This window comes from Lagenorhynchus albirostris, chromosome 2 (assembly GCF_949774975.1).
Source record: "Lagenorhynchus albirostris chromosome 2, mLagAlb1.1, whole genome shotgun sequence".
NCBI lineage: Eukaryota > Metazoa > Chordata > Mammalia > Artiodactyla > Delphinidae > Lagenorhynchus > Lagenorhynchus albirostris.
In genome coordinates, this window is record NC_083096.1 from 141,282,600 (window position 1) to 141,296,846 (window position 14,247).

Sequence of the window (14,247 nt, forward strand, 5' to 3'; positions counted from 1 at the left end):
CCTTTCTTTTGTCGTATAATGCAGACTTGTTCCTTCTATGGTTAAACAATCGAGTAACGTGAAAGGTTTTGTATACTGGATATGGTCTTCAAAAGTAAAAGGTCAATTAGCATTTGAAAGTACTAAATGAAATAATAAAAAAAATACTAAGTAAATAATAAAAGCTCTAATCACTGAGTTTCAGTTTTGCAGTGCAAACTTATTAAACTTTAAGAAAAAAAATCTTCAGTAGACTTAACTGCTGTGCTGTTTTGCAGGTCTTTGACAGAATAAAGGGGTCTCTTTTGCCAATACCAGGAAAAAACTTCGTGAGGTTGTATATCCGCAGCAACCCAGATCTCTACGGTATGTATAGTGCTGTTTTGATTCTTTTCCATGTCCCAGCTAAGCCCAGGTGAGTGTGCGGGTTGCCTGGAAAGTCGGAGAAGCGCACTGTTGGTGGGGCATGTGGTGTTTTATTTGACTCTTCTGAGCTTTGGTAGCAACTGTTGCAAAGAATTTGGAGAAAATGCAATTGTATGTTCTATTAATGCGCTGATGACAAGTAATAGTATGTCCTTTGAAAGTCTTCAAATGACATTACAAATTCAAGACAGATTAAGTCACTTGTGTAAGAGGAGATTGTTGATTTTAATTTTAGAGGATTTCGTGGTGGGGGTGAATGTGGAGGAGCTTCTCTCATGCTTATTCATGATGTGCTGAGTTCCAGCTCTGCACAGGCTGGCTTCCCCTTGAAAGTCTGTAAGAGGATGGGCCAGGGGATAATGTCATTCCGACCTCCCTGCTATCCGAGAAGGGATCAGAGGTCCATCCAGTGATCCTGAAGGAAAGGGTTCCAATAACGGTGGCCCGTGTTTGAGGGGAGAAGAGAGCCGGCGGCTCTGAGTGCTTCTGTTTGCAGGTGCTGTACGAAAGACTTGGTGCACACGGGCACACTTAATTCTTGCATCAACCTTTGGGTAGGTATTATTATCCCCGTTTTTCAAAAGAGGAAGCTGGTGCTCAGTGGGGTTCAGTAATATATATGCTCAATCCTAAACATTAAGTTTTAGAGTGATTATACTTGCTGATTATAAGAGGAAAAGGAATTCAGGAGAATCTATTGTGCGCCAATCACTACATACACTCTTTAATCCTTTTCAACAAGGCTATGTATTAAGTACTCTTATCCCTGTTTTCCATGTGAGAAAACTAAAACTGGGATTTGAAACATCATGGATGAACTTGGAGGGTGTTAATGCTTAGTGAGATATGTCAGACAGAGAAAGACAAATGCTATATGGTATCACTTATATGTGGAATCTAAACACTAAAACAAACTAGTGAATCTAACAAAAAAGATACAGACTCACAGATATAGAGAACAAACTAGTAGTCACCAGTGGGTAGAGGGAAGGGAGGAGGGTCAAGATAAGGGCTAGGGGATTAAGAGGTACAAACTAGTTAAGTATGAAATAAATAAGCTATAAGGATATACTATGCAGCACAGGGAATATAGCAAATATTTTATAATAACTATAAATGGAATGTAACCTTTAAAAATTGTGACTCACTGTGTTGTACACTTGAAACTTATGTAATATTGTAAATCAACTATACATCAGTTAAAAAGTAAAAGTAGGGAATTCCCTGGTGGTCCAGTGGTTAGGACTCTGAGCTTCCATTGCAGGGGCCACAGGTTCCGTTCCTGGAACTAAGATCCCGCAAGTTACACAGCATGGCCCCCCCTCCAAAAAAAATGTAGAACTAGCTCCTAGTTCAGTTTTATGTAAAAGCCCCCATTTATTCTGTTAGACCGGTGCTTTTAAGCTACAGAACCTTTTCATCAAATGGCATGGATGTCCAATATTTAAAACCAGTCAAAGTGGAGCAGCTCTGATGGAGGTTGAGGAAAGTCTCCCTTCCACTCAGCTTCCTCCCTCAGGGACAGACACAGAAGTTCCGTCCAGATGTCCATGGAATTGGTGGAGCTCCAGTGAGCATAGTGTGAAAACCATTGCCTTGGCCCAGGCCTCTCAGCCAAAGGTTTCCAAGGTGGCATTTCTTTCTAGCTCTCATTCATCCTTACTTCTAGCCTGAGAACTTCTTGAGAAGCAGACTCTGTGTCTGAGGAGTCCACGTCGTCAGCACCTGGCAGAGGGCTTGGTGCAGAGTAGGTACTCAAGCAGTTTTTGAGCACCTTATTTTGTGCTAGAGACTGAGGATTCAAAGATAAAGTCATGATCTCCATCCCCAAGGAGAAAGAAGAGAGGGACCCCAGCGTTTGTTGAGCACGTAACAGGTGCCAAGCATGGAGTTCAGCACTGTTTTACTGTGTTACACTGTTTTATTTCCCACGCTCCAAGGTAGCCTTATCTTACAAAAGAGAAAAATTGAGGTTCGGGGAGGACAGCCTGCCCATAGTCACAGAGTTAGCAACAACAACAACAACAATAATAATAGCAAACACACATAGAATGCTTGATATATGCCAGACACTGTTATTAGGGAACAACCTGTATTAACTCATGTAATCCTCATAATAACCCCAACTTTATGAAGTAGGTACTATTATTATCCCCATTGTATAGATGAGGACACTGTGTGGCATAGAAGTCTAGCAATTGGCCTAAGATCACGCAGCCCGTAAGTGGCGGAGGATTCAAATCAGTACTGTAGCTCATAATCCATATTCTTCATCACTGTGTTTGGCTGTCTCTCGTGACAAGGCCAGGATACGAACCCAAAGCATCCTACTAATCTCACAAGCCCATAGACATGGTTAAAAAAAGAAGGTACAATATCGGTAAAGTGTTTTCTAGCAGAGAGGGCTGGGCCTCGTGGGGTGGGTTGGAGGAAAGTGGTCAGGAACAAGATGACAGAAGAGCCAGTCTGCAGAATCTGAGGGAAAGACTGATGAATTTGACTACATTTAAACTAAAATTTAAAATTTCTGGGCTTCCCTGGTAGTGCAGTGGTTAAGAATCTGCCTGCCGATGCAAGGGACACGGGTTCGAGCCCTGGCCCGGGAAGATCCCACATGCCGCAGAGCAGCTAAGCCCGTGCGCCACAGCTACTGAGCCTGAGCTCTAGAGCCCGCAAGCCACAACTACTGAGCCCACCTGCCACAACTCCTGAAGCCTGCACGCCTAGAGCCCGTGCTCCGCAACAAGAGAAGCCACCGCAATGAGAAGCCTGCGCACCACATCGAAGAATAGCCCCCGCTCACCGCAACTAGAGAAAGCCCATGCACAGCAACGAAGATCTAACACAGCCAAAAAAATAAATAAAAATTTCTACACCACAAAATAAACCGTAAGCAAGGTAAAAAATAAATAAACCACAGACCAGAGATAATATTTCAATGCACATAACCCACAAAGGATGCAAAGCAAGTGTACATGTAGGATACCTACCGATTATGAGAATAAAACCAAGTATAAGTTCTGGGGGAAAATGAGCAATTCACAGAAAAGGAAACCCAAATGGCCAATAAATATAGGAAAAGATGGTTATCCCTACCTGAAATAAAAAACAGGATATTATTTATGTCCATTATTTTAGGAAGCATACAGATTGGCTTGTCTTCATTCATTCATTCAATTAATTCAACAAACACGGAACACTTACTCTTCTAGGCACTGGAGGTACAGTAGTAAATAACACACAAAAATCCCTGCCCTGAGGGAGTTTATAATCTAAGTTTAACAATAGACAAAGAAAATAGGTAAAATATCAATACATAGTGTGCTAGTGATAAATGCTAAGGTGAAAATTTAAAAGCAGAGAAGAAAGACAGTAAATGTTTGTGTAGGTGGGTGGATTTGAAATTTAAAAACTTTTTAAATTTATTGAGTAAATGCCTGAAGGAACTGGGAGCAATACATATAGGTATCTCAGGGAAGAGCATTTGAAACAGAGAGCTCAGCACGTGCAAAGGCCCTGGGGCAGGAACTTGCCTCATGTGCTCAAAGAATAGTGAAGAGTCTAGTGTGACTAGGCCAAAGTGAACAAGGGTGTCTAGTGGCTGAAGTCAGAGGGACAGTGTGGAGGGGCACATCATGTAGGGTCTTGTAAGCAAGTGAAGACTTTGGCTTTTGCTTGAATGAGATGCCATCGAAGGGTCTGAACAGAGGAATGACCTACTCTAAGTCAGCTTTCATAAACATTGATACCAACTATTGCCAAGAATGTGGAGCAAGGAGAACTTTTGTATAATGTGGGTGGGTATGTAACTGGTGCCACAAATTGGAGCAGTTTGAAGATGCTCATACCCTACAACTTAGCAGCTCTACTCCTAGATAAATAGTCTTAGAGAAACTCGCATATATACAAGAAGGCATGTTGAAGAATATTATTATTCATTACCTCAGCATTGCTTGTAATAGCAAATATTTAGAAATGACCAAAATATTCATCGCAGGAGCATGGATCAGTAAATTATGGTGTGTTCATATACGGAATTTTGTAGGTTTTAGAAATGAATGTGATCTATAAGCATCAACATGGATACATCTCAGAACGATAGTCAATTAAAAAAAAAGCGTGTTGTAGAAGGATATAAGTAGTATGACAGCATTAGAAAGATTTGAAAAAGAGGCATGATGGGTATACCACTTTGTTGTATCATTTTGGGGCTTTTCTGTATGTTAGAAATATTTTATAACATAAAATGCACAATAAAAACTAAATTAATGCTCCCTCCCACCCCACCCCATAATTAGAGTAGGAATTTGGCAGGAATGAGGAAGAAAGAAGACAGAATGAAGCATTGTGGCAGGCCTGGTGGTTGTGTTTCCCTAGAGGCCAAGCAGGTGGTTGTGTTTCTCTAGAGGCCAAGCTTCCTGTGTGCCTGAGTGCACCAGAGGCAGCAACTGTGTCTGTCACACATCACTGTGTCCCCAGCACCAGCCCAGGGCCCAGAGGATAGTAGGTATTTAGTAAATAATGGCTGACAGGATCCGATAGTCTCTGCTTTCTAGTTACGGGTACTATAATATTTTGACCACTTGTGGTCGCATGCTTTGATGGTCTCAGCCCATCAACAGCACGTCAGTTTTGTTCATTTGTTCAATAAAGCTTTTGGGGATTTTTAAATTATTGTTGTTGGTTGTAGGGTTTTTTTTTTGTTGTTGTTAAATATTTTATGTGTTAGTCACTCAGAATAATACAGTGAACAGGATCTAATCCTTGGCTATATCAGGGCGCCTGCAGGCTAGTGAGTAAATGGCACTCCTTGGGAAGCTGATGTTGGTGGCTCTTCGGAGCCTCCCAGCCAAGTGCTTGCGCTCCCTTTCCCACCTTAAGGAAGCAACTTGACTTCGAAAAGTGCTCATGCATTTCTGCTAGTCATCTCCCCCAACACAATAATTTTCTTAATTTTATATGTCGAGGTGCCTGCAGTTATCCCAAAAGATATTGCAGAATATTAGTGAAATTGAAAAATGAAATTCATAAAATTTATTAAAATCTCTAAATTTAAAAATTGTATTTGTTCTAATAGTCCTTTTTCTAGCTGGGGAGAAACAAGGATGGTGTTCATGAAATCAAGCGAAATAATGAAAGGGATTTACAAAGCATGGTGCGCTCATCCACTTAGCGGAATTTTTTATAATCACTAAAAAAGAATTAGCTGATTTTTATGAATAGCTATAGTAGAATCTCCAGAACATAATAAGGTGGAAATACATATGCTTGTTAGCGTTTGTATAAAGCGCGTGCACACACACACACACACACAAATATGCATTTGCTTATATGTGTATAGGAATCTCTGGCAGGATTCACCAGAAACTGGTTACAGTGGTGAGCTCTGTGGAAGCAAAATGCATAGCTAGGGAACAGAGAGGAAAGGAATTTTACTTTTCTCTATATTCCCTTTTTGTGCCTTTTGAACTATGTGCATGTATTACTTTTTGATTAAAAAAAAAGAAAAAAAATAAAGACACACATACACATACACGGTGATTTGTTAGATTAAATGAACCCTTTCCTAAAGTGTTCTGCTTGCCCTACTCTTCCATTTAGACAACAAAGGACCTATCTGATTTAAAATATTTTTCTCTGGCATTAACATTTGGTACTTATGTCAAGGAAGTAACCTTTGCTTCCTGTATCCTGATGGTGAAGGTTTAACAAAATGTCCATAAATTTTTTTTGATGATCCTCCAATACAAGAAACTATAAGCAAATCAGTGTCTTTATTCATGGAAGGTGTTTTGGTCTGTGCATTTCAATCCCCCTTGTCTTTAAGGCAGCTAATTACTGAGTTGCATGTTTGACCTTTGAAAAAAGAAAATCCCCACTAAACGAGTACTGATTCCATCTAAAATTCATTTTCCCTTCCCTTTAGATTCCATCTAAAATTCATATTCACCTCACATGAATAGGGTGAGGGAGATAAGAAACTATTTTGTGAGAGCCTAAAAGCTGGTTCTTCATTTTCTTGTCTGAATTTTCTGGTTTGCTTTGCAGGCCCCTTTTGGATATGTGCCACGTTGGTCTTCGCCATAGCAATTAGTGGGAATCTTTCCAACTTCTTAATCCATCTGGGAAGGAAGACATACCATTATGTGCCCGAATTCCGAAAAGGTTGGTGAATAGCTTGACTCATTTGGAATGCTGTTAGTTGGTAACCGTGAGTTCTTTCTACCCACTGAGCTCTTAGACCCCTGTCTGTAGGTCCTGCAGCCCTTTTTTTCTGTATTTAAGGGCTCAAAATTAATCATCTGTCTATATAAATCCACATAGTCTTTTTATTTTCTATTGTGGTAAAATATATATAACCTACAATGTACCATTTTAACCATTTTTAAGTGTGTGGTTCAGTGGCATTAAGTATATTCAATATTGTGAATCCATATACTCTTTTGGAATACTGTAAGGCAAGGCCCCATAGCAATCGGAATTTATCCAAAGAAAAATGTACAAAATAAGTAAAAAGCAGTGTGCGTGAAAGTCTCCACTGTAGCATTATTTGTATTATCCAAATGTTGGAAACAATAGGGGCATTGTTATTTAAGGCATGATGACTCAGCTAGCTGGGTCTGTAGCCATTAATTATGAAGCACTTAGAGCAACATGGAAAACTCATAATCCACACTTAGGCCGGGGGCTTCCCTGGTGGCACAGTGGTTGAGAGTCCGTCTGCCGATGCAGGGGACGCGGGTTCGTGCCCCAGTCTGGGAGGATCCCACATGCCGCGGAGCGGCTGGGCCTGTGAGCCATGGCCGCTGAGCCTGCGTGTCCGGAGCCTGTGCTCCGCAACGGGAGAGACCACAACAGTGAGAGGCCCGCGTACCACACACAAAATAAAAAAACAGACTTAGGCCAGTGCTGTTAGCAGCTTTGTTAAAGAGAAGTTTACAAATCGTCAAGGCCCAGGAGGGAGAATGCAGAAGTGAACGTGTCCTAGTGATGGGCTTGTGGATGACGTGCTTAGTTTAAAACGTCCTTTCTGGTGGCAGTATTGGATAGCTGGGGAAAAAAAACCAAACAGCTTTGAGGGATTTGCAGATGTCAGCCACCCCAAGCTGGAGGTGTTTGGCTCTGCAGGAGATTGGCCTGTGCCACTTTCTCCATTCTCTCCTTCCCTCCCTCCGTCCCTTCTGGCCTGCTCTCCTGTTGAAAGGCTGTATAAGAGCATGGGCTCGGGAACCAGGCCATCGGCTTCAGGCTCCAGCTCCACCATTCACTAGCTTCTACCTTGCTGGGCAAATGATTTCATCTCTCTTGGCCTCAGATTCCTTATCAGTGAAATGGGAATAAGAATACCTATATTATAGCGCTATTGTAAGAATAAAGAAGTGATGTATGTAAAGAGGTTAGAATAGTGCCTTGTACAAAAAGAGTTCAGTAAAATTAACTATTGCTATATATGTATGTACACATATCTGTGTGTCTGTAGAGAAACGTATTTACCTGTGTGTACGTCCATGTAGCCTTCCTTTCGTCCCCTCTACCCTCCATGCCCATTTTCCCTTCTTCTCTCCTCCATTATGGAGTCAGACCTGGATTCAGTCCCAACTCCATTTGTCAAGTAACCTTGGTTTAAGTTTAACTCAATAAATGTTATCCATGAACTATCAATATGCCTTCAAGTAGCTCAGTGGTTAAGTAAAGAAAAACAGGTAAATGGATATTGCTGTAATAAATGGTATGTGTTAATTTCTATATCAGAAGTCTGTAGAGGTATATTGACAGAGAAGAGGAGTGAATCACCCTGCCTGAGGGTGTGGAAGCTGTGGGGGGAGCGGGGAGGGCAGGGGTCAGGGGTCAGGGGTCCTTGTCTGTTCTTATCGTGTTTGGCCGGGCATCCCAGTGGGAGTCATGGGATGTATGTGCCAGTAAGATAGTCATTGACTCGATCAATAAATATTTTTCCATTTTATGTAAAGATTATAGGTCATACATCCAAGGTCATGTCCCGCTTCTACCACTTATTAATTATTTGACCCTAACCAAACCACTTAGCTCTCTGATCCTGTTTCCTCATCTCTAAAATAAAGATATAGATTATATGAAATAATGTGTTTATATACAAGTTAACAATATAAAAAGCTTATTCTTGATTGGGCATTTATTATTTATCAATCAGTGTTCTAAATATACGTGTTTTTACTCATTGAATTCTCCTAATAATCTTATAAGGTGGTGTACTATTATTATTCCCATTTTACAGATGGGAGGCAGGAAGGTCAAGTAACTCACCACCCAGGTCTACTCAGCTGTAAGTGGCAGAGCTAGGATGAGAGTCTGCATATACAGTCTGTAGCTCTGACTGTTGAACAACGTTACCTCTCAGTAAAGCACTCAGTGTAATGCCTGACACCCAGTGGACAGCTGTAGTCACTGTAGCAATTCCCTTCCCCTCCCTTTAGTTATTCAAGAAAAAGGCAGTATATCAGCAGAATTACATTTGGCTTAATGCTGGAGTTCCCCGTGTGAAAAAAACTGCTCTGGGAGCTGAAAATGTTTTAGACAATCACATATCTTACCCAGAGTCTGACTGTAGTTGCTAGGAGTGCCTTTGTTCTTGCCAAGAGCGTTCAGTGGATTACCTGGTGACTTTCATCTGGGAAGGGCTGGTGTTGCGGACTGAGCCGTTTATGATCCTCCACTCCGGAAGAGGGAGGACGAATCCTCTAGGGCGTGCTGCTAGAGGAGGGGGAGGGAGGGACAGTAAGTAATACACTGAGCATTGCTCCTCTGAGGAGCTGCTAAGTAGCATTTCCACCACAGAGACCGAATTATTTAAAGAAGAAAGTGGAACTGGAGACTATTCCAAGCAATTCATCGGTGAGCTGGAACTCCCTATTTCAGAGACAGAAGGAACTCTAAGTAGCACGTAAAACAAGTTAATCTGAACCCAGGTCATTTTCGTAAATTTGCTAAAGAAATCAGTGTCAGCTCTTGTTATATTAGGAAGGAAGATGTGTTCTTCCAAGGGGATAGTTGACTTGTATTTGATTGAAATGTTCTGTGTATTTAAACACTTGCAGTGTGGCCCTCGGAAGTATTTCAGTTGCATAATTCAGTTGTTTAATACTATTAGTTGTTAGTAATTAAGTGAATTATAGAAACCATAGGAAAGACTACTGGTCATCACCACAAACACAAATGCTAAAGGGGCATGGATTCAGCACATTTATAGAGCACCTACTGCTTGTTGGGTACTGTGCCAGGCCCAGGGGTTGAGACCAGTAAGACACGATCCCCTGATCCAGTGAGGCAGGTGGACACTCCTGCAGGAAGGAAGTCCAGCAGGTAGCGGAAGTGCCGTGACAGTGCATTAAAGGCATGGTGCAATTAAAACTTGTGTCCTCTCACCCTCAGTGTCCATCGCAGCCACAATCATCTATGCCTACGCCTGGCTGGTTCCTCTTGCACTCTGGGGTTTCCTTGTGTGGAGAAACAGTAAAGTTATGAACATCGTTTCCTATTCATTTTTGGAGATTGTGTGCGTCTACGGATATTCACTCTTCATTTATATCCCCACAGCGGTAAGTACCACACTGATTCTGAGTGAGGCCCTGTTCTTAGTGGAAAATTCAACCAGCATCATCATTTCTAGCCTAACACTGATGTGCATCTGAAAAATACCCCTTGAATTTAGAAGTTTAGTGGGAATGGAGGCCGGGGAGCCAAGTGCTTTCCCTGGATCTTGAGCCCTTTGTTAGGAAAGCGCTCCCCTCAGTCTGCACGCTGGTGGCGTTTCTCTGGGCTGTTCTGGGAAACCCGAGTGGCAGTGAAGGCCCAGCTGCTGACAGGCTCCTGGGCCTTTATGAACACGTGCGCCTGGAACGAACAAATGCCTCGCTGAATGCCTCCCCCAAGCCCTCCCCGCCCTCCTTTTCTTTCAGATACTGTGGATCATCCCCCAGAAAGTGGTCCGCTGGATTCTAGTTATGATTGCCCTGGGCATCTCAGGCTCTGTCTTGGCAATGACATTTTGGCCAGCAGTTCGTGAGGACAACCGACGCATCGCATTGGCCACAATTGTGACGATTGTGTTGCTTCACATGCTGCTTTCTGTGGGCTGCCTGGTATGGTCTCATTCCAATGCTCTTCCGGTGCTCTTTCGATGCAAATGCTAAGACCTCAAACTGTTAGGCACCACGGTTCTTTAAAAATTGGCTCCATGAAATAAATATCGTTTTAAATAGACTGTCCTAGATGAGAAATAATAGTCATGAGAATTTGATTATAATCTCTGACTTCACCTAACTTATGAAGTTTGGTTGAGATTTGGTGTCTGGCCAGAGGAAGTAGGGGTGGATGAGTGTCTACATATAGAGCTGGGGAGCGGAGGGTCCGGGGGGCGGGGGTTCCACCTCTGGATGCTTTTACTGGTTTTCTGCACAGACTCAGAAAGAGTTTTGAAATTCATCATTTCACAGGTAGAAAGCTCGAGAATGAAGTCAAAATAGGAAAAAGTTATCTTTAAGATGAACAACATGTAAAACAATGTTTGAATTAATGTGTTTAGGTATCTTTTTAGGGAAACCATGTGCTTTTGAGTCAGGCCCAGATTGAAGACCAGCTGTGTCACTCACTGGCTGTATGAGCTTGGGCAGGGAACCTAACTTCTCTGAATCTGAATTTCTCAATCTGCAACGTGGGTATAATAGTTCTTGTCACAGAGGGTTGTTCTGAGGATAAAATAAAATAATACATATAAAGCACTTAACATGGAATTTGTCCCATAAATACCCATAAATTAGATCCCTTTCCTTTGATCCTAAGGAGACATGTTCTTTGTAATTTCTGTACACATTGTGTGTAAAACTTGCTGCCCATGGCCTTAACAAGGACTGGTATAGGTTTTTTAAAAAATCCAAATCCAAGAATGTTAAGGTCATGGCTGCCCACAGGAAGATGTTCACATAGCACATGGCCAGACCCTTGGTCAGGCTTTGCAGTTACAGGAGTAAAGATTTCTTTGGCACTGTTTGATCTTGAATATTTTCTGTAGACAACCATGGTCTCATTAAGTGCTTGAATAAGATCCCAATACTTTATCATTGAACAAGTCTCATAAAAAGTGCCGAGTTCTTGGTTGACATGCATTTTACCTATGCCTAAACTTTAACCCCTTGAGACAGCAGAGTGACACTATTAATGTCTGGCACTTGGCATCTCTGGGCTGATGCCTAGAAATGCTGCTGTGACCTTCCTGTGACCCTCCTGTCTGCTGAGGAAGAATGTGCTTTGCATTGTGACTAACTCTCTCGCTGTAATGCCTCTCACTGGTGTCTTCCCATCTCTCTTTTGAATTTTGAGTGTGTGTGTGTGTGTGTGTGTGTGTGTGTGTGTGTGTTATGTACCTTGTTAAGAAGTTGGTGAGGGGAAGGAGGCAGGAGAAAGGCATTGCTGTGTTCTGTTGTGTAAAGAGTAGAGAGGCGCAAGGCAGATGGGGCTATGGAGCAGGGAGGTGGTGTTGTTATTAACACGTTTAATTTGGTACCTGTGGCCAGGATCTTTTACCTCCTATGCCTACTCTTCCCTTTTGGGGTAAACGACACTGAAGTTAGGGTTTACCTGCCCATCTTGCTACTCAGGAACTTTCTAAAAGAGAGCATCATACTGAAGTAGAAAGAGCACTCAATGCTGCTTAGCATTGAGAGCCTAGGCTCTCAGAACTCAGAACCTGGGTTTCCTCATCTGTCAGGGAGATTCATATTTCATGGGCTTTTGTGAGACTCAGTGAAAATGGCTGTGAAAGCGCTTCATATGCTGTGATAGTTCCTTCAGATGTAAAGAAGTTATTAAACGAGCCCTGTGTCATCAGAAACTTCCAGGGCCACTCTGCTGCCTGTTCCTCCGAGTGCCCCAGTAGGTGCGGTCCCAGGCCACAACTCTAGGGACAGTGCCCTTTCATTGGTGCCCCTCCCTGGCATCTTCCCATCTCTCTCCTGAACTTCTTACACACGCACACACGGTTGAGAAGTTGGAGGAGAGAAGGAGGCAGGAGAAAAGACATTGCCCTGTTCAGTTTTAAGAGACTCAGGGGAGCGGGGCAGATTGGATGGTGGAGCAGGTAGCTAATTGCAGGTGTAGGACCGCTTCTTGGACGGGAGGCACAGTTTTCTTTCCTCGAGGAGGGGAACCATTTGTTTAGCCAGGGGCCCACTGGGTCTGGGGTTTTGTTGTCTCAACTCCATCACTACCTGCTTTTTTGCTTATTAGTTCACCCCTCTGGACCCCCACCTCCTCACTTAGAAAAAGAAGTAAAAGATGTTACCACAAGGATGAGTGATATGTACAATTACTATCACTGCAAAGGCAGGGAGAGGAAATGACAGGGGAGTTACTTGAGCTGAGGGGCACTGGCTGAACCAGACAGCTTGGCCTTCTCACTGTCCCCTGGGGAACACGAATTGGTGTTTTCACCTTAGTGCAGTGAAGCATATGACAGCCCAGCACCTGCTGTGGGTCCCTCGGTGCTTGTACTTGTACACGATCTCTAAGTTGGTCCTGGAACACACCTGGCAGGGAGACTAAGGAGGCACTAGAGGTTGCATCCTTGGCTGGTATGTTTGGAGATGCACAAACCTATGTTTGAGGTGGTACTGCTCCGAGTAGAGGGTCTGTGCCCTAGTGTTTGTGGAATTAATTATTTTTATTTTCGTGGATTATTTTTTCCAATCCTTTCATTTAACAGGTAAGACTTGTGCAAAGTCATAGTGCGAGTTCCTAGCAGAGCCAGGTTTAGAAGCTGGGCTTCCTGGCTTATTCCATCTGGTGAGGGTTTCCTCCAGGAACCTGGAAGACAGTCGTTGTTCTTGCATCCTGGGGGCGTCTTGGCTCAGTGCACACGCAAGATAACTGGAGGGGCCCAACGCTAGTAGCACGGCCCCTGCCCCTGCTCGGGTTAGGGACCATTCTTCTCCTTCCTCGGAAAACAGCTGCTGGAAGGGGCCTTGGGGAGGAAGGCTTTTAAAACTACTAGAATTGCCCAGGGGATGTGGCAAACTAGAGGGAGTCTGCAGCTAGGAACTTTTTGAAATGGATTATTGAAGGCTTAACTCGAAATAGGAATTATGTTGGGGGAAACTCCAGCGTGTTGTGTTGGCGCCCCCTTCTGGCTGATAGAGAGCAGAGCTGGTGAGATGGCTCTTGACTTGGTGGCTTTTTTTCTTTTTTACCTTCCTGAGGCCCCGGCTCCAGGGGCGAGTCATGCGCAGGCAGTGGTCCCTGATTTACTAACGGGTTCACCTGTCCTTCGAACAACCCGAGTTCAGGGCTAGTGAGATTGGTATTTTCCCGGGCTCACGTTAGGCTTCTCAGACCCCGAAACAGGTGGGAAGATCCTCCCTGATGATTTTCCGTTTTCCACCTCCTTCTGATTTTTGATAGTTAAATTGTAGATGGTGAGTGGAAGCCCTTATCAAACCTTTCATTTCCAAGTTGAAGAATTAAGAGGTGAAGCCTGCCTAGCACTTTCTTTGAAAGGTCTTTACGGGGAGCCGACTGGTTTGGCAGCAGTCTACCTTGGTTCAGTTCATTAAGTATTGATTGTTGACACGGTGTGCCCGGCCCTGTGTGAGGGGCTGGTGACGCAGAGACAAGAAGGACACCGTCTTTGGAGGAGAGACTGTGGTGATTAAGCTTGAGCTTTGCAGTCGGAAAGACCAAGCATTGAGTCCTGGCTGCACCACCTGCTGCCACGTGCACCTAATCGAATGGCAGCTTCTCTGAGCCTGTTTTTTCCTCTGTCAGATGAGGGTAGTGATAACAACCTCACCGAGTTGTTATGAAGATTAAGTC

General features: G+C 43.3%; 1 protein-coding gene across 3 annotated transcripts in view; it reads left to right on the plus strand.

Annotated features, from left to right (window-relative positions):
- Positions 1-14,247, plus strand: part of YIPF1 (Yip1 domain family member 1) — a 35,014-nt gene that overhangs the window by 9,737 nt on the left and 11,030 nt on the right. For 2 of the 3 annotated variants that reach the window (XM_060140019.1, XM_060140018.1), the window contains 4 exons: positions 258-345; positions 6,454-6,570; positions 9,814-9,980; positions 10,341-10,523. In XM_060140019.1, the coding sequence (XP_059996002.1) occupies positions 258-345; positions 6,454-6,570; positions 9,814-9,980; positions 10,341-10,523 (555 nt within the window). The remainder of the gene's footprint in view (positions 1-257; positions 346-6,453; positions 6,571-9,813; positions 9,981-10,340; positions 10,524-14,247) is intronic. The other variant, XM_060140020.1, reaches the window with a different exon arrangement.